The sequence below is a fragment of the Gorilla gorilla genome, chromosome 3 (assembly GCF_029281585.2).
Source record: "Gorilla gorilla gorilla isolate KB3781 chromosome 3, NHGRI_mGorGor1-v2.1_pri, whole genome shotgun sequence".
NCBI lineage: Eukaryota > Metazoa > Chordata > Mammalia > Primates > Hominidae > Gorilla > Gorilla gorilla.
In genome coordinates, this window is record NC_073227.2 from 132,988,794 (window position 1) to 133,011,511 (window position 22,718).

At 39.0% G+C, this 22,718-nt stretch overlaps 1 protein-coding gene across 15 annotated transcripts in view; it reads right to left on the reverse strand.

Annotated features, from left to right (window-relative positions):
• ZGRF1 (zinc finger GRF-type containing 1) overlaps positions 1 to 22,718 on the reverse strand; it is a 96,905-nt gene that overhangs the window by 72,828 nt on the left and 1,359 nt on the right. For 11 of the 15 annotated variants that reach the window (XM_055385192.2, XM_031010028.3, XM_055385191.2 and 8 more), the window contains exons 2-6: positions 19,826 to 19,912; positions 18,589 to 18,669; positions 10,470 to 10,529; positions 6,648 to 6,836; positions 4,086 to 6,336 (exon numbers count right to left, since the gene is read on the reverse strand). In XM_055385192.2, the coding sequence (XP_055241167.2) occupies positions 4,086 to 6,336; positions 6,648 to 6,836; positions 10,470 to 10,529; positions 18,589 to 18,669; positions 19,826 to 19,846 (2,602 nt within the window). In that variant the 5' untranslated portion in view covers positions 19,847 to 19,912. The remainder of the gene's footprint in view (positions 1 to 4,085; positions 6,337 to 6,647; positions 6,837 to 10,469; positions 10,530 to 18,588; positions 18,670 to 19,825; positions 19,913 to 22,718) is intronic. The other 4 variants (XM_055385189.2, XM_055385197.2, XM_055385193.2 and 1 more) reach the window with 1 other exon arrangement.

Below are 22,718 nucleotides of genomic sequence, written 5' to 3' on the forward strand. Positions count from 1 at the left end.
GAGACAGGGTTTCATCATGTTGGCCAGACTGGTCTCGAACTCCCGACCTCAGGTGATCCACCCGCCTCTGCCTCCCAAAGTGCTGGGATTACAGGCTTGAGCCACTGTGCCTGGCTACTTACTTTTAATATTTTAGAAAATAAACTAACAATTATCTTCAAACTTAACTACATTTCAAAGAATCATTTTAGTAGGTACAATAAGTTAATTTATATTTTTCTCAGGAATCACATGAGATACTCAAAAGTTCAATTTTACCTTTTGAAAGTAGTGCATTGCTCATTTACATTCAAATGTATACATTATTTACTACTATATTCTTTAAAATACAATGCTGTTGCCAGTGTACCATAAGGAAAGTCAAAAGATCAATGACATACTGAAAGAAAACATTTACAACATATATCATAAAGGGCTATTATCTCTAATATATAAAGAACTCTTATAAATTAAGAATTAAAAAGCCAACATCCATTAAAAAGCTGGACAAAAGGGTAGACAGAAAAGATAGTTCATGGAAAAATATACACAAATGACGTTTAAACATATGAAAAGATGCTCAATTTCACCTGTAGTGGTAAAAACACAAATTTAAAATACACTGAAAAGGTCAGGAGTGGTGGCTCACACCTATAATCCCAGCACTTTGGGAGGCCGATGTGGGTGGATCACTTGAGGTCAGGAGTTCGAGACCAGCTTCAACAACATGGTGAGACCCCATCTGTACTAAAAATACACTATTAGCCAGGTGTGGTGGACACACCTGTAATCCCAGCTACTTGGGAGGCTGAGGCAGGAGAATCGCTTGAACCTGGGAGGTGGAGTTTGCAGTGAGCCGAGATCACATCACTGCACTTCAGCCTGGACAACAAGAGCAAAACTCCATCTCAAAAACAAAAACAAAAACAAACAAATAAATACAATAAAATACACTGAAAAGCCATTTCTCATCTATTAGATTGGCAAAAATTCAAAAGCTGGGCAATACACTATTGGCAAGGCAGTGGAGAAACACCCAGTCTCATACATTACTGATGAGAATAAGAAATGATTAATTCCTATAAAGAGAACTTTGAAGTATCTGTAAAACTACCCATCTATTACCCATGTACCTAGCAATCCTAATTTTAGAAGTTTGCCCTGAAGACACATCTCCAAATGTAAGAAAAAAAAAAAAAAAATCCAGGCCAGGCATGGTGGCTCACACCTGTAATTCCCAGCACTTTGGGAGGCCAAGGCAGGTAGATTATCTGAGCTCGGGAGTTCAAGGCCAGCCTGGGCAACATGGTGAAACTCCATCTCTACCAAAAATACAAAAAATTAGACGGGTATGGTGGCGTGCACCTGTAATCCCAGCTACTAGGGAGGTTGAGGTGAGAAAGATTACTTTAGCCTGGGAGGTGGAGGTTCAGTGAGCTAAGATCATGCCACTGCACTCCAGCGTGAGTGACAGAGTGAGGCCCTATGTCCAAAAAAAAAAAAAAAAACTATATATACTTATACAGATATAAATAAGTATAAATTGAGGTTATTCATTTTCCCATTTGTAATAGTAAAATATTGGGCATAATATTTTACTATTAGGAGACTAGTTGAATAAATAATAGTGCATCCACATAGCAGATTATAGAGCTATAAACAAATAAAATGAAGACGATTCCTATGAAGTGATACAAAATAACTTCCAGGATTTTTTTTTTTTTTTTTGAGAGAAGTCTCGCTCTTGTCCCCCAGGTTTGAGTGCAATGGCTTGATCTCGGCTCACTGCAACCTCCGCTTCTCGGGTTCAAACGATTCTCCTGCCTCTGCCTGCCAAGTAGCTGGGATTAAGGCGCCTGCCACCACGCCTGGCTAATTTTTGTATTTTTTAGTACAGATGGAGTTTCACCATGTTGGCCAGGCTGGTCTCGAACTCCTGACCTCAGGTGATCTGCCCGCCTCCCCAGCCTCCCAAAGTGCTGGGATTACAGGTGTGAGCCACCGTGCCAGGCCCCAGAATATATTTTTAAGTGAAAAATACAAGATGTTAAAGCATATGAATTTGGTATTTTACTGAATATGGGGAAATAAGAATTTCTATATGGAGATATTTATTTTTACAAAAAGAACCGTAAGTATATTGGTTGCCTAGAGCAGGTGGGTAGGAATGGGACAGAAAGTACAGGAAAAGAATCTGAGTATGTTTCTATATAGCTTTGACTTTTGAACTCAGTTAATATTTTACATTGTCAGAAATAAAAATAAATTGGACCAGGTGCAGTGGCTCATGCCTATAATCCCATCACTTTGCAGGGGTCAAGGCAGGCAGATCTCCTGAGGTCGGAAGTTTGAGACCAGCCTGGCCAACATGGCAAACCCCATCTCTACTAAAAATCAAAAAATTAGCGGGGGTGTGGTGGCGTGTACCTGTAGTCTCAGCTACTCGGGAGGCTGAGGCAGGAGAATCACTTGAACCCAAGAGGCGGAGGTTGCAGTGAGCCAAGATCACACTACTGTACTCCAGCCCGTGCAACAGAGCGAGGCTCCGTCTCAAAAAGTAAAATCAATCAATCAATCAGTCAATAGGGATGGACAAAAATAGCCCTCACACAGACTATAAACAATGAACTTAACTCCATTTATATAAAGTAACATATATCATGCTAGGGAAAAAGTAACCCAATTTTTGAACTAGTATTCTAACTCTATACACTCAACAGAATATATTCTCAAAACAAAAACTGCAAAGGATTTGTGAACTTTATAAATTTGTAAAGGTTTCTTATTAGCAGTAATATTGATATAACAATTTGGAAGCTATCTGGTATTGCAGATTTGAGAAGGTATACTGATACTGGGAGCCAGGATCCTTTCATATTGTGAGAGTACAGAAACACAATTATGGGGCTGGGTGCAGTGGCTCATGCCTGTAATCCTAGCACTTTGGGAGGCCGAGGCAGGTGGATCTCCTGAGGTCAGGAGTTCAAGACCAACCTGGCCAACATGGTGAAACCCCATCTCTACTAAAAATACAAAAAAAAATTAGCTGGGCATGGTGGCAGGTGCCTGTAATTCCAGCTACTGGGGAGGCTGATGCAGGAGAATCACTTGAACCCATGAGGCAGAGCTTGCAGTGAGCCGAGATCGCACCACTGCACTCCAGCCTCGGTGACAGAGCAAGACTCTGTCTCAAAAAAAAAAAAAAAAAAAAAGAAACACAATTATGGGCCAGGAGTGGTGGCTCACGCCTGTAATCCCAACACTTTGGGAGGCCGAGGTGGGCAGATCACGAGGTCAGGAGTTCAAGACCAGCCTGGCCAACATAGTGAAACCCCGTCTCTACTAAAAATACAAAACAATTAGCTAGGCGTGGTGGTGGGTGCCTGTAATTCCAGCTACTCAGGAGACTGAGGCAGGAGAATCACTTGAACCCAGGAGGTGGAGGTTGCAGTGAGCCGAGATCGCGCCACTGCACTCCAGCCTGGACGACAAGAGTGAAACTGTCTTAAAAAAAAAAAAGACATAATTGTGGAAAGGAGGAAAGAGGAAAAGAACTCTGTGGTATAGCATTGGAATTAGAGGTATCAACATGAACTCACTTTTTAAAAAAAATGTATTCCCTAGTACCTGTCCAAAAATGAATAAGAATAGATTTAATTAGCTAAGCATGGTGGTGCATGCCTGTAATCCCAACTACTTGGGAGGCAGAGGTTGCAGCGTGTCACTCCAGCCTGGGTGACAGAGTGAGACTGTCTCCAAAATAAAAAAAAGATTGACATATACACACACATACATACATATATATGTACATTTTTTGACATATATTCACATAAATGTGCCAATATATGCTTATATACGCATAGAATATTTATGGAAGGATGTTCTAGAAGAAAACTGTAGCTAATTCTGAAGGGTAGACTAAGGGATGTGGTTGGATGGGGACTTTTCATTGCTACTATTCTCTATTAATATTGGTTTTACCAAGTACATGTATTACCTATTTAAACACTATGTAATTCTTTAATGTATCACCCAGAAATATCTTCTTTCTTTATAGCTCAAAGACCTATAAAGAAAACAATCCAAAATAGACATGCAATTCTAACCTTCAGGACTGCTATCTGGCTCACACGTCTGTTGAGTTCCTTGCTGAAAGACAGTATTTTTCTTTTTCAGTATTTCCAAGCTGTCTAAAGCAGTACTGTGTTCAGATAGCGACTTTAAAATAGAAATGGTATTTACTAATCCAGAAAGTTCTGAAGAATTTCTAGGATTCCAGTATTGTTTGCCTTCTCTGGCAGTTTCAACCTCAGCATGGTCAGGGGGTGGACTTCTAATCTTTCCCAAATCTTCAGGTTCAGATATATGTGCTTCTGTGTCTTTGGAAATAAGATGCTTTTTTCCCAGTGGGTAAAACAAAGAATTGGAAATATGGGTATTTGATTTATCAAGTGTAATACATTCATAGTGATTCTGATTGGTATTTAATAGTTGGACACTGTTGTCACTACTAGAAGTTGAGGGTAAAACAGGTTCATCATTTTTGTCTAAGTCACTTCCCAAAATAAAAGGCTGAGGTTGAGCATCTTCTGAAAATAGATTACTGTTTTCAGCAATCTGGTTTTGAATATGAGGAATATGTAAATTCATGTTTATACCTTTAGATTTATTCGGGGGTAAAGCAAAATCATAGTTAATCCTGACTTCTTGAATAGGTTTATTAGCATCTTCTTTATTATCTCCGTATACAGCATCAGTCCACTTGAAAGATTCAAAATTGCTTAATGTGTCACTATACTCCTCTATTTCTTTTCCTGTGTTTTCAGTTTTACATATTCCCATGTCAAAACCCACATAAGTTTTATCACAAAACTGTGATGGCAGAGTCTCTTTAACAGGAAATATCACTGTAGGTTTGTCACTAACAGATGTTAAGAATGGCAAATGTTCACCCTCAGTCTCTTCACAGTTTGTATTCTCAGACCTCTTTTGAAAACATGAATTGCCATCATTAACCAAAATGTCCTTTACCCAACTCTCTGAATCCTGGGAAATTTTGTTGCTTTCCTGTGATTCCTCCTCAGTGTCACTGGTCTCAAAATTGTTCAGATTAAAAGTTACCTCCAAAAATGGTTGTGTTACATTACTCAGAGATTCATGAATACTATTAAGACTTTCATTATCCATTTTACTTTCAGAAATCATGTCTGTAATGTCATCAGAGATCCTAGAATTATTACTAGATTCAATTTGGAGATGTTTCAGTTCTGGCAGAGATGACTCTGATTGTTCATACTCCTTTTCCAGTGTTCCACATGTATTTACCTCCTGAGCATTTTCTTTAATGAGAACTGATCCTTTAATGCACCCCTTGTCATTTTGATTAAAAGGTATTTTATTATCTTCTTGAATATCAGATTCTGATAATATACCATCATTTTCTGCACTGCTACAAGTAACCTGTAAGCTACTGCTTTCATTGAATGAAGGAATTTCTAATTTTACTTCCTGATTCCAGGATGGATCATTATTACCGACTGACTGGTCTACATTATACTTTTTCCTCTCTTCAGCACATGTTTCAACGAACTGTATATTTTTTTGTAATGAAAGGTCTTTCAAATTAGAATTTACATTATTTTCCTGGGCCTTGGGTTTCCTTTCTGTATCATTCCCATCTACAGTAGAAGAATGTATAGGTGAACTCTGTGAGGATAAATACATGGCCCACCGGCTTTTATTTCTCATGGTATTTTCTGATTGATGCTGGTAATATAAATTTTCTGTGCTCTTCATCTCAGCACACTCTTCCTGTTGAATTAGGTACTTTGGTTTAGTAGCAATTTTTAAACTTCCTTGTGGTTGTTTTTGAGGAAAATGCTCTGTCATCTCAGAATTTAGTTCCTCACATGAACTAGATGATTCGGACTTCAGAAGAGCTAATATCTGTGCTTTGCTTCGGATGTTTTGTGAAACTCCTGAATAGTGAGATGCCAAACTATCTCTTTTCACAGGCTCATTGGTCAGTAAAGAGTCTGAAAGCTTATTTCCAGAATTGACAGGAGAGCAAAAATAATTTTCTTCACACAGCACTTCTGGGTTAATCTGGAAGGATGGAGAAAAAACTGAAGAAAAATCCATGGCATTTCTCTCCCTGTTCTTGTAAGTCACAATGTTCTCAGGGTCTGCCAGTATATTATTTACATCTTTCTTGCCAACAGTAGGAAACAAAGGAGGCATGCTGTAGAATGGAGAAAAAATAGTAGGGCCAGTTTTCTTAGCCTCATGTGATGCAGCTGATTCACCACTTTCCATAATAACCATTTTCTTTGGAACCTGACGTGGTCCTCGAAAACCCTGAAAATATTAAAATAACTGTTAGGTGTACCATTACCCATTAAGAAAATGTGAAATGAACTGGCTAAGAAAAAAAAAGGAGAAGGATTGTTTCTGGTTTGCCTAAGGTAAAGTAATAATTCAGATTTAAAGTTTGTCAAAGTACATTCATTTGTAATAAGATTTTTCAAAGTAGGGTTTACTTCCTTTCTACCTAAGTATACTATGAAGTGCCCTTTGAATGACAGAGAACAATAACTTCAAAATTCACTACTTTTTGAGACAATTTTATAAATATATTTTGATATATTATTTTCCATAGCAAAACTTACAGTAAACTTCCTTTTTAAGCCAGAGGGCTGACATCCAAGAGATCGGCCAGAGGATATAAATGTCCTTGAATTTAACTCTGGTGCTTCTTTATTGACATTCTGCTTAACAATACCTATGGCTCCAGCAACTTTAACCTCTTCAACTGTGATTAAGTATCGATCACTTTCTAAGTCATCTCCAGGTTTCACCTGAAAGAATAAATGTCAAAATCACATACATCTAATTATTTGATTATCTATGTATTCCAGGATGCTCACTAGCACTAAGACACAATGGGTGTTCAATAAATAGGTGTTGAACGAATAAATCAGTAACTAAAGTCTTCAATTATTTATTATTATGTACTCATTAACTATCAATAAGCACAAAAAAGGACAATAATATAATTTTAAAATTTCTCTAATTTGTTTATTCAACAACACATATTAGAGCTAGGTGTGGTAGCTCACACCTGTAATCGCAAGACTTTGGGAGACCAAGGCAAGAGGATTGCTTGAGGCCAAGATTATGAGACCAGCCTGGGCAAAATATTGAGATCCTGTCTCTACAAAAAAATTTTTATTTTAAATTAGCCCGGGCTGGATGGGATGGCTTATGCCTGTAATCCCAGCACTAAGGACACCAAGGCAGGGGGATTGCTTGAAGCCAGGAGGTCAAGACCACCCTAGTCAACATAGCAAGACCCTGTCTCTACAAAAAACTTTAAAAAAAATTAGCCATGCATGGTGGCATGCACCTATAGTCCCAGCTATTTGGGGGGAATGAGGTGGGAGGATGATTTCAGACTAGGAGGTCAAGGCTGCAGTGAGCAGTTTTCACACCACTGCTCTCTAGCCTAGGTGACAGAGTGAGACCCTGTCTCAAAAAAAAAAAAAAAAAAAAATTAGCCAGGCACGGTGGCATGTTCCTATAGTCTCAGCTACTTGAAAGGCTGAGGTGGAAGGATCCCTTGAGCCCAGGAGTTTGAGGCTGTAGTAAGCTATGATCACACTACCATACTCCAACCTGGATGACAGAGTGAGACAATGTCTCTAAAAACAAAATTAAATTAGTAAATAAATATTACATACTGGGGACCTATATAAGGCCCCTTGTTACATGCTAGGGATACAAAGACAAACAAGAACAAAATGCCCCCTCTCAAGCAATTCACTTAGAATCCATACAACTAAGTGTAACTTTTCAAAAATTAGAGTTATTACCAACTATATATCTTCAAATGAATAAGATACTCATAATTATCACAAATTAAACATTATTATAAATCATTACAGTTGCTTAATCATATTCCAAAAATGCATTTTAATCATGTTAATGAGCAAATGTAGTACTTGCCACCACCTCTGACTGCAGCATAAAAATAAGATTATCGCCAGACGCAGTGGCTCACACCTGTAATCCTAGCACTTTGGGAGGCCGAGGTGGGCGGATCACCTGAGGTTGGGAGTTTGAGACCAGCCTGACCAACATGGTGAAACCCCGTCTCTACTAAAAATACAAAACAAATTAGTCGGGTGTGGTGGTGCATGCCTGTAATCCCAGCCACTCGGGAGGCTGAGGCAGGAGAATCACTTGAACCCGGGAGGCAGAGGTTGCGGTGAGGTGAGATCGCGCTATTGCACTCTAGCCTGGGCAACAAGAGCAAAACTCCATCTCAACAACAAAAAAAAATTATCAGCTGAATTTGAAAATACACAAAATCTATATCAGATTAATATTTTACTAATGAAATGATTTTTTTTTTCTTTGAGATGGAGTTTCGCTCTTGTTGCCCAGTCTGGAGTGCAACAGCGCAATCTCGGCTCACCGAACCTCCGCCTCCCGGGTTCAAGCGATTCTCCTACCTCAGCCTCCCAAGCAGCTGGGATTGCAGGCATGCACCACCACGTCCAGCTAATTTTTTGTATTTTTAGTAGAGAAGGGGTTTCTCCATGTTGGTCAGGCTGGTCTTGAACTCCTGACCTCAGGTGATCCGCCTGCCTCGGCCTCCCAAAGTGCTGGGATTACAGGCGTGAGCCACCGCGCCCGGCCTGAAATGATTTTTAAGATGAAATAATAGTAGTTACGACCAATCAGACCATATACTAAGATACTGATTCTCCTAGACCCTTTTAAAAATATATAAAAGTAACATAACCACTACTGATGTCACGTAAAATTTCAAAATGAATACTATGGCCAAAAATCAACATCGTCATCATCATAGTATGCATTTTAACACATTTAGAATCACTGTACTAGACTACGTGCGGTGGCTCATGCCTGTAATCCCAGCATTTTAGGAGGCCAAGGCACGTGGATCACTTGAGGTCAGGAGTTCAAGACCAGCCTGGCCAACATGGTGAAACCCCATCTCTACTAAAAATACAAAAAATTAGCTGGGCATGGTGGCGCACGCCTGTAATCTCAGCTACCTGGGAGGCTGAGGAAGGAGAATCGCTTGAACCCAGGAGGCAGAGGCTGCAGTGAGCCAAGATTATGCCACCACACTCCAGCCTGGGCAACAGAGGGAGACTCCATCTCGAAAAAAAAAAAAAAAAAAGAATCACTGTACTAAGTAAAACTGCTAGGCACTTTACAGAAATTATTTCTAACCTTCAGACCGACCCTGTAAAATCTGTCTGTGATCTACATTTTACATCAGAGAAGTTAGACAGAGAGAGTTTAGGTGGGCCAGGAAGTATTTAGAACTGGGAAATGAACCCAGAATGACCAACTTTAATATCCTAACTCTTCACTAAAATATGCCTTTAGTTCTCTTTCCATGCTTTTTCCTCTTTGAGAGGAAAAACACAAACTATGTATTTGAGAGAATACTTTATGTATTTATTTTTAACCTTTAAGTTCAGGAGTACATGTGCAGGTTTGTTATATAGGTAAACCCATGTCATGGCGGTTTATTATACAGATTATTTCATCACCCAAGTATTAAGTCTAGTACCCATTATTTTTCCTGATCCTCTTCCTCCTCCTACCCTCTCTCCGTTTTTCAGTAGGCCTCAGTGTCTGTTGTTCCCCTTTGTCCATGCATTCTCATCATTTAGCTCCCACTTACATGTGAGAACATGTAATATTTGGTTCCCACTTACATGTGAGAACATGTAATATTTGGTTTTCTATGTTCCTGCATTAGTTTGCTAAGGATAATGACCTCCAGCTCCATCCATATTCCTTTAAAAGAACATGATCTCATTCTTTTTTATGGCTGTATAATATTTCATGGTGTATTTCTATTTCATTTTCTTTATCCAGTCTATCACTGATAGGCATTTAGGCTGATTCCATCTCTTTGCTATTGTGAATAGTGCTACAATGAACATACACATACATGTGTCTTTATGGTAGAACAACTTATATTCCTTTGGGTATATACCCAGTTATAGTACTCCTGGGTTGAATGGTAGTTCTGTTTTTAGGTGAGAGAATATTATACTTAAATGAGAATATGTCACAAAAAATTTCCCACAGTAGACCTCTGCCTATGAAAAAATCATGTAGTAGAATTAGACTCTAGAATCACCTCCTAGGATCAAATTTCAGCCTTCCTACCACTGTTACTCTATGAACATGAGCAAGTTACTTAACCTTTCTGCACTGCACTCCTAATCTATAAAAATCAGTTTTTTTGATTATAAAAAATCAGTTGTAGAGATTAAAGGAAACAATATCTAAAAGGTTTTAGCACAAAGTCTAGCTATAATGTTCAACAAATACTAACTATTAGTATTAATATTATGACTACACTAACAATATTCATAAAGGAGGTATTTAAAGAGATTTTTAAATAATAACTTAAAAATAAGATAAACACACTAAAATACCTCAAGGCATTTAAGAAACAGACTCTCCAAACATGCTCCTTTGTCATCATATAAAATTGCCTGTATGAAAACAAAATAAATGTTAAAAAGGAACAACACAACTATGCTTTTCTTAAACTTCTTCAAGAGGAAATAAGTAATTGTTATATAAGTAATCATATAATCAAAGGATTACATTTGTTGAACTTGGATTTGAAAATTCATCTATTTTGAATGTTTATTATGCATCAGTCTGTTTAAGAGAGTAAAGGCATACATAAAAGAAATTCGGGCAACCCGCTCGGGTCCCCTTCCACGCTGTGGAAGCTTTGTTCTTTCGCTCTTCGCAATAAATCTTCCTGCTGCTCAAAAAAAAAAAAAAAGGAATTCAAGAACTTAATTCCTACCAGGAGGATATTAGAATGAAACTGGGAAGAGGCTGGGCATGGTGGCTTATGCCTGTAATCCCAGCATTTTGGGAGGCCAAAGCAGGTGGATCACCTGAGGTCTAGACCAGCCTGGCCAACATGGCAAAACCCCATCTCTACTAAAAATACAGGCTGAGGCAGGAGAATTGCTTGAACCCAGGTGACAGGGTTGCAGGGAGCCGAGATCGCGCCACTGCATTCCAGCCTGGGCAACAGAGTGAGACTCCATCTCAATTAAAAAAAAAAAAATTGGGAAGAAATTATGATTGAAACACATTAAAGGGGACAAACAGGAGACAAGATCATTTTAAGAGATTATTGCAATGGGATGGTATACAGGATGAAGGAGATGATTAGCACTTAAGATATTGACATTTTGGAGGATAAGACAATTATTTATGAGGTATAATGAATAAAACTTGTTAAATGTGAGGGGTAAGAGGGGAAAAAAGGATGCTAAGGTGATTACCATTTTCTAGCTTTTCCCTTATGTCTGTAGCCCTTTTTCATAGCAATTTTTCCACTAGCCCCTTTAATATTGGTGTTTCCATCAGTTTGGAAAACAGTTTGGCAATTCCTTGAAAGATTAAAGTTCCCACATGACCCAGCAATTCCACTCCTAGGTATATACCCAAGAGAAATAAAAACTTATGTCTATACAAAAACTTGCACATTAATGCTCATAGCAGCATTATTCATAATAGCCAAAAAGTTGAAGTAACCCAAATGTATATCAACTGTATTATGAATGGATAAATAAAACATGACGTATTGGGCTTGGTACACGGCTCATGGTGTTAATCCCAGATACTCCAGGTACTCTGCAAGCTGAGATGCAAGGATTATCTGAGACCAGAGGTTCAAGATCAATCCAGGGAACGAAGCAAGACTCTATCTCTAAAAAATTTTTTTTATTAGCCAGACATGGTGGTGCAAGCCTAAGTAGTCCCAACTACTTCGGAAGCTAAGGCGGAAGGATTGTTTGAGCCTAAGGGTTTGAGGCTACAGTGAACTATGATTGCACCACTGCAATCCAGCCTGGGCGACAGAGCAAGACCCTGTCTATTTAAAAAAAGAAAATCGCCAGGCGCGGTGGCTCAAGCCTGTAATCCCAGCACTTTGGGAGGCCGAGGCGGCGGATCACGAGGTCAGGAGATCGAGACCATCCTGCTAACACGGTGAAACCCCATCTCTACTAAAAATACAAAAAAATTAGCCGGGCGCGGTGGCAGGCGCCTGTAGTCCCAGCTATTCGGGAGGCTGAGGCAGGAGAATGGCGTGAAACCCGGGAGGCGGAGCTTGCAGTAAGCCGAGATCGCGCCACTGCACTCCAGCCTGGGCGACAGAGCGAGACTCCGTCTCAAAAAAAAAAAAAAAAAAGAAAAGAAAATCATGCCAGGCGTGGTGGCTCACGTCTGTAATCCCAGCACTTTGGGAGGCTGAGGCGGGCAGATCACCTGAGGTCAGGAGTTCGAGACCAGCCTGACCAACACGGAGAAACCCCGTCTCTACTAAAATACAAAATTAGCCAGCCTTGGTGGCACATGCCTGTAATCCCAGCTACTCAGGAGGCTGAGGCAGGAGAATCGCTTGAACTGGGGAGGTGGATGTTGTGGTGAGCTGAGATCACGCCATTGCACTCCAGCCTGGGCAACAAGAACGAAACTCCGTCTCAAAAAAAAAAAAAAAAGTTATATGGCAATAAAAAATAAAATATATATGAAGATACATGCTTCAACATGGAAGAACCCTGAAAATATTATGCTAAATAAGACTTATTCACAAGACTACTTATTATATAATTTCATTGATGCAAAAATGTCCAGAATAGGTAAATCTATAGAGACAGTAAGTAGATTTGTGTTTGCATAGGGCTGGGGGCTGGGTACTGAGTAGTAATTGCCAATGAGTATGAGATTTCTTTTGGTGGTGACAAAAATATGCCAAATTTAAATTGTGCTAATGGTTGCAAAACTGTGAAAATACTAAAAATCACTGAACGGGTGAATCGAAAAGTGTGTGAAGTGTGAATTATATCTCAATAAAGCTGTTAAAAAAAATGGTATTCTTGTCCCTCTATTCTTTTAATTTGATACACCCTCCCTGAGCACTATCATCCATATAAATCAGATCATGTTATGCTCCTGCTCAAATCATTCCCATGTCTCTACAGCTCCTAAGAATAACAAAAGTTCTTTCCATAGCCAGTGAGGCTTATATAATCCCCTTTATCTCCATTCTCGCCCTTGCTCACTCCGTTCCAACCACACTAATGTCCTTGTTATTGCCTTTCACTAGACATACATATGCATTTAATTTAGTGGTCTGTCTCCTCCACGTTATTTCCATGAAGTCAGGGATTTATTTGTTTTGTTTCCTGCTGTATTTCTTAGAACAGTGTGCAACTCACTCGGATGCTCAAAAAATATTTGTTGAACAAATGAATCCACTCCAATAGTTTCAAATACCATCTAAAAGCCAAGGACTTCCAATCTATACTAGTGGTCAGGAACTCCTTCCAGAGGTCTCGGTCTCTACAGCTAATTACGTGAGTGCTTCTATGATACTTCAAATTTATTTATTTATTTTATTTTAATCTTTTTTTCTTTTTTTGAGACTGAGTCTTGCTCTATCGCTCAAGCTACAGTGCAGTGGCATGATCTCAGATCACTGCAACCTCCACCTCCCAGATTCAAGCGATTCTCGGGCCTCAATCTCTTGAGTAGCTGGAATTACAAGCACCCGCCACCATGCCTGGCTAATTTTTATATTTTTAGTAGAGACGGGGTTTCACCACGTTAACCAGGCTGGCCTGGTCTCAAACTCCTGACCTCAAGTGATCTGCCCACCTTGGCCTCCCAAAGTACTAGGATTACAGGCATGACCCACCGCGCCCAGCCTCAAATTTATTATGTTCAAAATGGAACTAAAAATCTTGATTGTTCCCATTCACTTATTTTTCTTTTTGAAATATTTCATTTTGGGAAATAAATACACAAACCTAAAAGTCATTCTGGATCCTCTTCTCACCTTCTATATCCAAGATCTAAGAGGCTATGCTTTCATAATTTCTCTATAATCATTCTTTTTCTCCATTGCCATTGCAAATGCCTGCTTGGTCAGACCTCCATTAATTTTTGTCTAGATTATTCTACAGCCTCTACTATAAGTCTCTGAAATCCAATCTGACTTTCATCCTACACAACTTTTACACTGCTGCCAAACCAATCTTTCTAAAATACAAATATGCCGGGCACGGTGGCTCATGTCTGTAATCCCAGCACTTTAAGAGGCCGAGGCGGGTGGATCATCTGAGGTCGAGAGTTTGAGACCAACCTGGCCAACATGGTGAAACCCGTCTCTACCAAAAACACAAAAATTAGCCAAGTGTGGTGGCACATGCTTGTAATCCCAGCTACTCAGGAGGCTGAGGCCCAAGAATCACTTGTGCCCAGGAGGCAGAGGCTGTAGTGAGCTGAGATCGTGCCACCGCACTCCAGCCTGGGTGACAGTGGAAGACTTCTACTCAAAAAAATAGAATAAAATAAAATACAAATATGATATGTCACTCTTCTTCTCATAATTCTTCATTAGCTCCTGGGGCTGAGCATACAAAATTCTTCATGATATGGTTCCTGTCTACCACTTTAGCTTTATACTGCATCATTTCCCAATATGGGGCCTTCATTTCAGCTATATTTAAATGCTTATAGTTCCCCACATTTCATATCATTTCATACATTCATGTTGTTGGGACTAGGATACCATCTTCAGCTCCCTTCCCCCTAACTTAGCAATTTTGTTTACAAAACAGAACAAAATATATATATATATGCTTCATCTGGAAAGACTTCTCTGAACCAGAGACAGATCTAAATGTCTCTACCTTGTAATCTCATAGAATCCTAAACAAACATATTATGATCCTTATGCCCTTAGTCAAAAATTAGATAAAAGTCCCTTGAAGACAAGAATTATCATAAAAAACTACCATTCATTGCGTGCTTAGGATATGGCAGGTACTTCGTTAAGGTCTTTACGTGTTTCTTATTTTAATCCTTAAGACAACTTTATGAAGCATCATTTTCCCCATTTTACAAAGAAAGAACAGAGGCACTGAGATTACTCCCCCAAAATTATACATCTAATAAGAGAAGAGCCAGAATTGAAACTGAGGTCTACTTGACATTTGATGCTAACTGCTCTTCTACTCTGCATCCACCTATCTTATTTGACTTTTCCCACTGTCTACCAGTAATATGTTGGTTGGTTGATGACTTATTCAGTGGAAGATGAATAACTCTGACAGAATTTAGATAGAGAAAAGGCATAACTAGCAAGAGAAGAATATAAGCAATAGCCTGCATTTAAGATTGAGGGCGTTATTTAGGAAACAGTGAGATAATTAACTTGCCTGGAACATAGAAACTTTCAGGGACTAACTTGAATCTATCTTGTTTTCCTATAACCTACTTGTGTGAGATATATAATGGGCACTCAACAAATGTATGCTATAGTTGAAGATAAAGTTGGATAATAGCACTAGCATGACCATAATAATTTGGAACCAGAAGACAACACAAAGGATATGCAGAATCCAATCAAATGGCTTTTAAATATCTACAAGATTTTAAAGACACTGGATCTAAAGAAAAAGGCAGAACATAAAAGAAAAAGTTATATAGAATAGCATCAGACACTGAATGAATTAGTTTATGTATTTAAAAAAACATATGGATATGCAAAGACCTGAATATTCATCTATTTAAATTAGAAGAATTAATCACATGACTTGCGATATTAACTATGAGACCACCACCTTTAAAGAGCATAGACTTGGAGATCCTGTTGTTACTACAATTAAACACAAGGCTCGACATGTCCCTTGGTGATGGTGTTCAAGTTATCCTGATTATCTATAGCCCTGGGTCTCAAATTTCAATCCAAAATCTTATTAGCAGCCTCAGTTCATCGATATGATAACTCCAGTTTACTTGAGTAACAAGTTTTTTACTCAATGTGAAAGTACCCTGTAACTCCTGAAACATTTAGAACTGGATATAGAGATAATGAAGTAATTCGAAACAAAAATATCAATACTTTTGAATTATGATCATGAATAGATTTTAGTTATTGGCCAATCTGACATTAGGTAATCCGATATTTAAAATATTTGAGCCAGGCGCGGTGGCTTATGCCTGTAATCCCAATACTTTGGGAGGCCAAGGCAGGCAGACGGCTTGAGCTCAGGAGTTTGAGACCAGCCTGGCCAACATGGTGAAACCCTGTCTCTACAAAAAATGTAAAAATTGCCAGGTGAGGTGGTGTGTGCCTGTGGTTCCAGCTACTTGGGATGCTGAGGTGGGAGGATCACTTGAGCCTAGGAGGTGGAGGTTGCAGAGAGCAGAGATTGCACCGCTGCACTCCAGCCTGAGTGACAGAGTTAGTTCTCTCTCAAAAGACAAACAAACAAACAAAAAAACTAATAAAATATTTGTGTTATTTTTAATTTTAAAAAGCTACTTTTGCCAGGCACAGTGGCTCATACCTGTAATACCAGCACTTTAGGAGGCTGAGGTGGGTGGATCACTTGAGGTCAGGAGTTCGAGACCAGCCTGGCCAACATGGTGAAACCCCATCTCTATTAAAAACACAAAAATTAGCTGGGCATGGTGGTGGGCGCTTGTAATCCCAGCTACTCAGGAGGCTGAGGCAGGATAATCACTTGAACCTTGGATGCAGAGGTTGTAGTGAGCCAAGACCGTGCCACTGCACTCCAGCCTGGGCAACAGAGCAAGACTCTGTCTAAAAAAAGAAAAAAAAAAAAAAAGCACTTAGTTTTTTCAACTTAAGTTGCTTGAACATTAAGCTAAAACCCTACTGAAAGTAACTGTTTAACTTAACTAGGTTTACAAATTTAATAGGATTACATAAATTGAACTTGAAGGCTTAAGGCAAAATTAGTTTTTTAATTTGCTGTTTTAACAAATTAAATATTAAGAAATAGTAGGGCCAGGCGCAGTGGCTCACGCCTGTAATCCCAGCACTTTGGGAGGCCTAGGGAGGTGGATTACCTGAAGTCAGGAGTTCAAGACCAGCCTGACCAACATGGTGAAACTCCGTGTCTATTAAAAATACAAAAAGTAGCTGAGCATGGTTGCAAGTGCCTGTAATCTCAGCTACTCAGGAGGCTGAGGCAGGAGAATCACCTGAACCTGGGAGGCAGAGGCTTCAGTGAGCCAAGACTGTGCCACTGCACTCTAGCCTGGGCGACAAGAGCAAAAATCCATCTCAAAAAAAAAGAACAGAATATGGTTATCTTTAATTGCTAGACTGAGGAGTAGGGACTTCATTCAGGAGGCCACAGACATTGTCAATGTGTCCTATATAAAATTAGTGACTCAACTGTAATAAAGTTCTTTTTTAAAATTAGTAATATTTGGATCACCTGAGGTCAGGAGTTCAAGACCAGCCTGAACAACATGGCGAAACCCTGTCTCTACTAAAAATACAAAAAATTAGCCAGGCATGGTGGTGGCACCTATAGTCCCAGCTACTTGGGGGGCTGAGGCAGAACTGCTTGAACGTGGGAGGCAGAGGCTGCAGTGAGCCGAGATCATGCCACTGCACTCCAACCCAGGCAACAGAGTGAGATTCTGGCTCAAAAAAAAAAAAAAAAAAAGAAAGAGACACAGTAGAATGGAGAATGGTTAGGACATGGGCCCTGGGGACAAAAAGCCTAGGTTCATATGTGGCTCCTCCACCTTCCAGCTTTGACCCTTGGGCAAGCTACTCCATCTCTCTGTACCCGTTTCATCTTCAGTAAAATAAAGATTAAAAGAACACCTAACTAGTAGGAGAGTTATGCAGACTAAGTAAGTTGATACTTTTAAAGCATTATGCCTAGCATATAATAAGCAGTTTATAACTTTTTAAAAACGTTTTTATTTACTTTTAATTTTTTTGTAGAGACAGAGTCTTGCTTCGCTGCCCAGGCTGGTCTTGAACTCCAGGCTTCAAGCAATCTTCCTGCCTCAGCCTCCCAACGTGGTGGGATTACAGGTATGAGCCATGATGCCTGGCCTTATCATTTATGTTAGGAGCATTCCAATTCCACTCCTGGAGTTATTTTTAAAATATACAAAAAATTATCATTAACAATAGTCACTCAGCCGGGGGCAGTGGCTCACTCCTGTAATCCCACAACTTTGGGAGGCTGAGGCAGGCAGCTCACCTGAGGTCAGGAGTTCGAGACCAGCCTGGGCAACATGGTGAAACCCCGTCTCTACTAAAAATACAAAAAAATTAGTCAGGCATGGTGTCGGGTGCCTGTAGTCCCAGCTACTTGGGAGGCTGAGGGAGGAGAATAGTTTGAACCCAGGAGGCAGAGTTTGCAGTGAGCCGAGATCGTGCCACTGCACCCCAGTCTGGGTGACAGAGTAAGACTCTGTCTCAAAAAAAATAAAAATAAATAACAATAGTTACTGTACTGTGCTACTGGATAACAGATCTTATTCATTCTATCTATTAATGAACTATTTTTATAATGCACAAATTAACCACTGTGATATGGGGATCATTTGAAAATCTGTTTTCACATCATTTCAGTGTATGGATATATCTGACATTTTATCATGTACAGTTTTTTAAATATTCAATCAAAAATCGAGAACCTTGCTCTTGCACCCTGTAGTCAACTGCTTTGTACTCACTTTGTTTCCTATGTGAGTGATCTTCAGAATTCCATCTTGCCACACTTTTGACTTCTTCATCTTTTGATGAGTATATAGAACCTTATTTCCAAAAATACAAAACAAATGGTTTCCATTTATATATATTCAATGTTATGTATTTTATATATCCTTCCTACATACAAAATATATTTAAGGCACCTTTCCTCAAAAAAAGGCACATACACCCATATCAATTTTTTAAATTTTAAAAACAAAAGCACAGATAGCATGACAATAACATTAAATATTAATTAAATGAAATAAGTAAGGGAAGGAAGGGAGAGAGAGAAGGAGAGGGAGGGAATAGGGGAGGAAATGGCAGGAGAAGGAAGAAAGGAGAGGAGAAATCCAAGGAAGAAACAAAAAAGATAAATGAGCATTGAAAGTAATTTGAGCTCCCTAGTCATCAGTTGGAAGGGAAAAAAATTACTGGATTACACAGTACTAATAATCTGTGCAGTTCTCAAAGTTTGGTCCAGAGACTCCTGGAGGTCTCCAAGACCTTTACAGGTATCTGTGAGGTCAAAACTATTTTCATGATGCTGTCTTTTCATCCTCACTCCTTCAGGGGTGCAGAATGAAGTTTCCCAGGATTATGTATATACAATATTGTAAGATTCAATTGCAACCTGAATGTAGAAGAAACAAATATGAGAATCCAGTTGTCTTCCATTAAGCCAAATCATAAATACTTTTTACATTTCTGCTTTAACTTCTAGTATGAAAAACATCAATAGACGTAAGACCCTATATACACAAGTTATTTGGGGTCAATAATTTTCTAAGTGTTAAAGAGTCCCTAGACCAAATAGTGTGAGAACCGCTGATCTATACAGAAGACGGATGCCAGTTCTTCAAGAGAAAGAAATTGTTTCCCGGTCTCACACTTTCAAAGATTATGTTACAAAGGACTTTGTCTAATACTTGATCTTAGCCAAAAGGCTGAAAAGTGATGATTTTGTGTAACAAATATGAATAGTAGGTAACAGATAGGGTTACCAGATAAAATACTGTGCAATATTTGGGATCCTAATGCTAAAAAAGGTATGCATTGTTTATTTGAAATTCAAATTTAACTGAGTAGCCTGTTTTTTGTTTTGTTTTTGCTAAATCTGGCAACACAGCAAGATGTTTGTGAAACGCCTTTAAAAGAAAGAAGAAAGAAAGGGACAGAGGAAGGGAATTTCACCAAACTGTGAAAAATGGTAAAACTTACAATAAATTCTTGGCTTTCCATTATTTCTTCTGAAGTTATAAACCAGCTGGGTCCAGAAAATAGGAAATATTCAACTATTTATACCACCTAAAATTAAAAATGACATAAAATTTCAACCCTGATTTTTAAAAAATATCAAATATAATTTTTCTTAATAAACTCCCAACCACAGACATGAATCAAGGAGTTCCAAGATTACCTAACTACCAAGGGAAACAGAGGTGTAATTATCTATCACTGAGGACACAGTAAAAGTGATAACATGCTGTGAAACAAGAATTTTTTCATAAGTAAAGAAAAAACTAAGTAAAATACATAAATTAACTTGTAGTCTGCATTTTTCCAGATGCATAATATGTATCAGAAAACACGAATTTGTCCTCCACATGTTTGGTTCCCTATAGCGCAAATTCAATTTTTAAAGTTTTCTGAATTGCTACGGTTACCACAAGATGGCCCCCTTGTGTTTTAAATTTTTCCTTTCACTTCTTAGCATCAATATACCACAGTATCTAGGACCAATTACATAGTACCTCTGCAAGGAAAAATCTTTCCAACACTGTTGCAACAGTTACCGTAGTTGTTATGCTATTGGATAAAACTGTTTTTGTGGGCAAATTTGGAAATCTAAAATCACTGATGGTGATCCGTGAAGAAGTAAACAGAAATGCCAAAGAAACATACTTTCTTTTTTTTCCCCTAAGGTGGTTCTCAAGATGTGACCCCTGGACCAACAGTATCATCTGGGAACTAGTAAGAAATGACCTATTAAGTCAGAAAGTCTGGGGTTGGGGGCCCAGCAGTCTGTTTTAAGAAGCCCTCCAAGTGATGCTGATGGACACTCAAGTTTGAGAATACAGACCTAAAAGACCTAGAAGGATTCAATAAAGCTGTAATTGTGTTTTCAGTTCCTCTTTTAGACATATAAAATATGCCACTTACATATTATTTATAAGTTACATATATTTATTCAGTACTTACTATTGTGCCAGATATTATGCTAAAGTATTTAAATGGAAACTCTATCCTCCATCTTAAGGAATTTCAGTATGGCGGGGTGATAAACAGTAATTTTAATAAAATAAGGCAGGAATAAGCACAGCAGGGGCACCCAGCTTGGTGTGGATCATCAAACAAGGCTTCTTCAAGGAGGTAAAGTCTAAGCTGTAAGCTGAAATAACCCTTAGTCAAGGGAAGGCCAGTGAAGGTCTTCCCAAACAAGAATTGCAGGCCTGTGATCCCAGCACTTTGGGAGGCCGAGACAGGCGGATCACCTGAGGTCAGGAGTTCGAGACCAGCCTGGCCAACATGGTGAAACCCCTGTCTCCACTAAAAATACAAAAATTAGCCAGGTGTGGTGGTTCGTGCCTATAATCCCAGCTACTTGGGAGGCTGAGGCAGGAGAATCACTTGAACCCAGGAGGCAGAGGCTGCAGTGAGCCGAGATCACGCCACTGCACTCCAGCCTGGGCGACAAGAGCAAAACTGTCTCAAAAAAATAAAAATAAAAGGGCGAGGCGGGGGCAGTGAAGTGCAAGAAAGTGGCATCTTCCCTTGACTAATCAAGGTGATCCGGAGAAAGAATAGGTAAGGGGTATGCAAATGAGATATGCATACTTGCTTCGTGACACAGGTCACAGGACATAAACCAAACCTACAGAAGGACTGCCTTTCAGAAATATAACTCCTGGCCGGGTGTGGTGACTCACGCCTGTAATCCCAGCACTCTGGGAGGCCATGGCGGGTGGATCATGAGGTCAGGCGCTCGAGACCAGCCTGACCAACATGGTGAAACTCCGTCTCTACTAAAAATACAAAAATTAGCTGGGCATGGTAGCACACGCCTGTAGTCCCAGCTACTCAGAAGGCTGAGGCAGGAGAATTGCTTGAACCCGGGAGGCGGAGGTTGCAGTGAGCAGAGATCACGCCACTGCACTCCAGCCTGGGCGACAGAGCAGCGAGACTCCATATCAAAAAAAAAAAAAAAAAAAAGAAATACAACTTCCACATCCTATCTCCCTCCCCTCCAGCGTACATAAATTGCCGATGCCTAAGAATGCCAAGAAGATAAAAGAGAGATCGAGAAAAACACTCCTGGGCTAGATATGCTGTATACATAGATGAGAATACATGGTACAGACACAGTGCTGGGCATGTGGCAGTTATTAATATCAGATCTGTTTAATAGCTACCATTTTTTCAGTGCTAACATATGCTAGAGATTGTTAAATGCTTTATTTGGAGGTTTTGTTTCTGTTGGCTTTTTAACTTTTCTTTTTCTTTTACAGAGACAGGGTCTCACTCTGTCACCTAGGCTGGAGTGCAGTGTTGCAATCATAGCTCGCTGCTGCCTCAAACTCCTGGGCTCAAGCAATCCTTCCAGCTTCCCAAAGTGCTATATTATAAACTACATTATATACATTATATTATGTTAATTATATACATTATAATTATTATGTAGTTATATAATATATAACTATATTACTGTATTATGTAATATACAATTATATGATTATCGTGTGTAATTATATATAACTATTTATTGATTACATACTATGTATCAGGCAGGAATTGGACGAGATACTTTACATACAGTATTTATCAGTCTCATAATCCTGAAGAATAAGCATTATTACAATTTACAGATTAGGAACCCAGTATTTACTAGTTTAGGATTACTTATATGCTATTTCGCAATTGCAAGATAAATTCTCCATTATTTTCCTAAATTGAGATATTACTTCTGGAATGTACAGTTTAAAAAGAACTGAGAAGACTGAAACTCTTAAAGGATGGTTAAATTCGATTATAGGAGAAAACCTCAAAAAAAAAAGCTAACTGGATCTTTTAAAATTTAAAAGAGCTCTAATACTTATTCATTGAAAGTCAACAC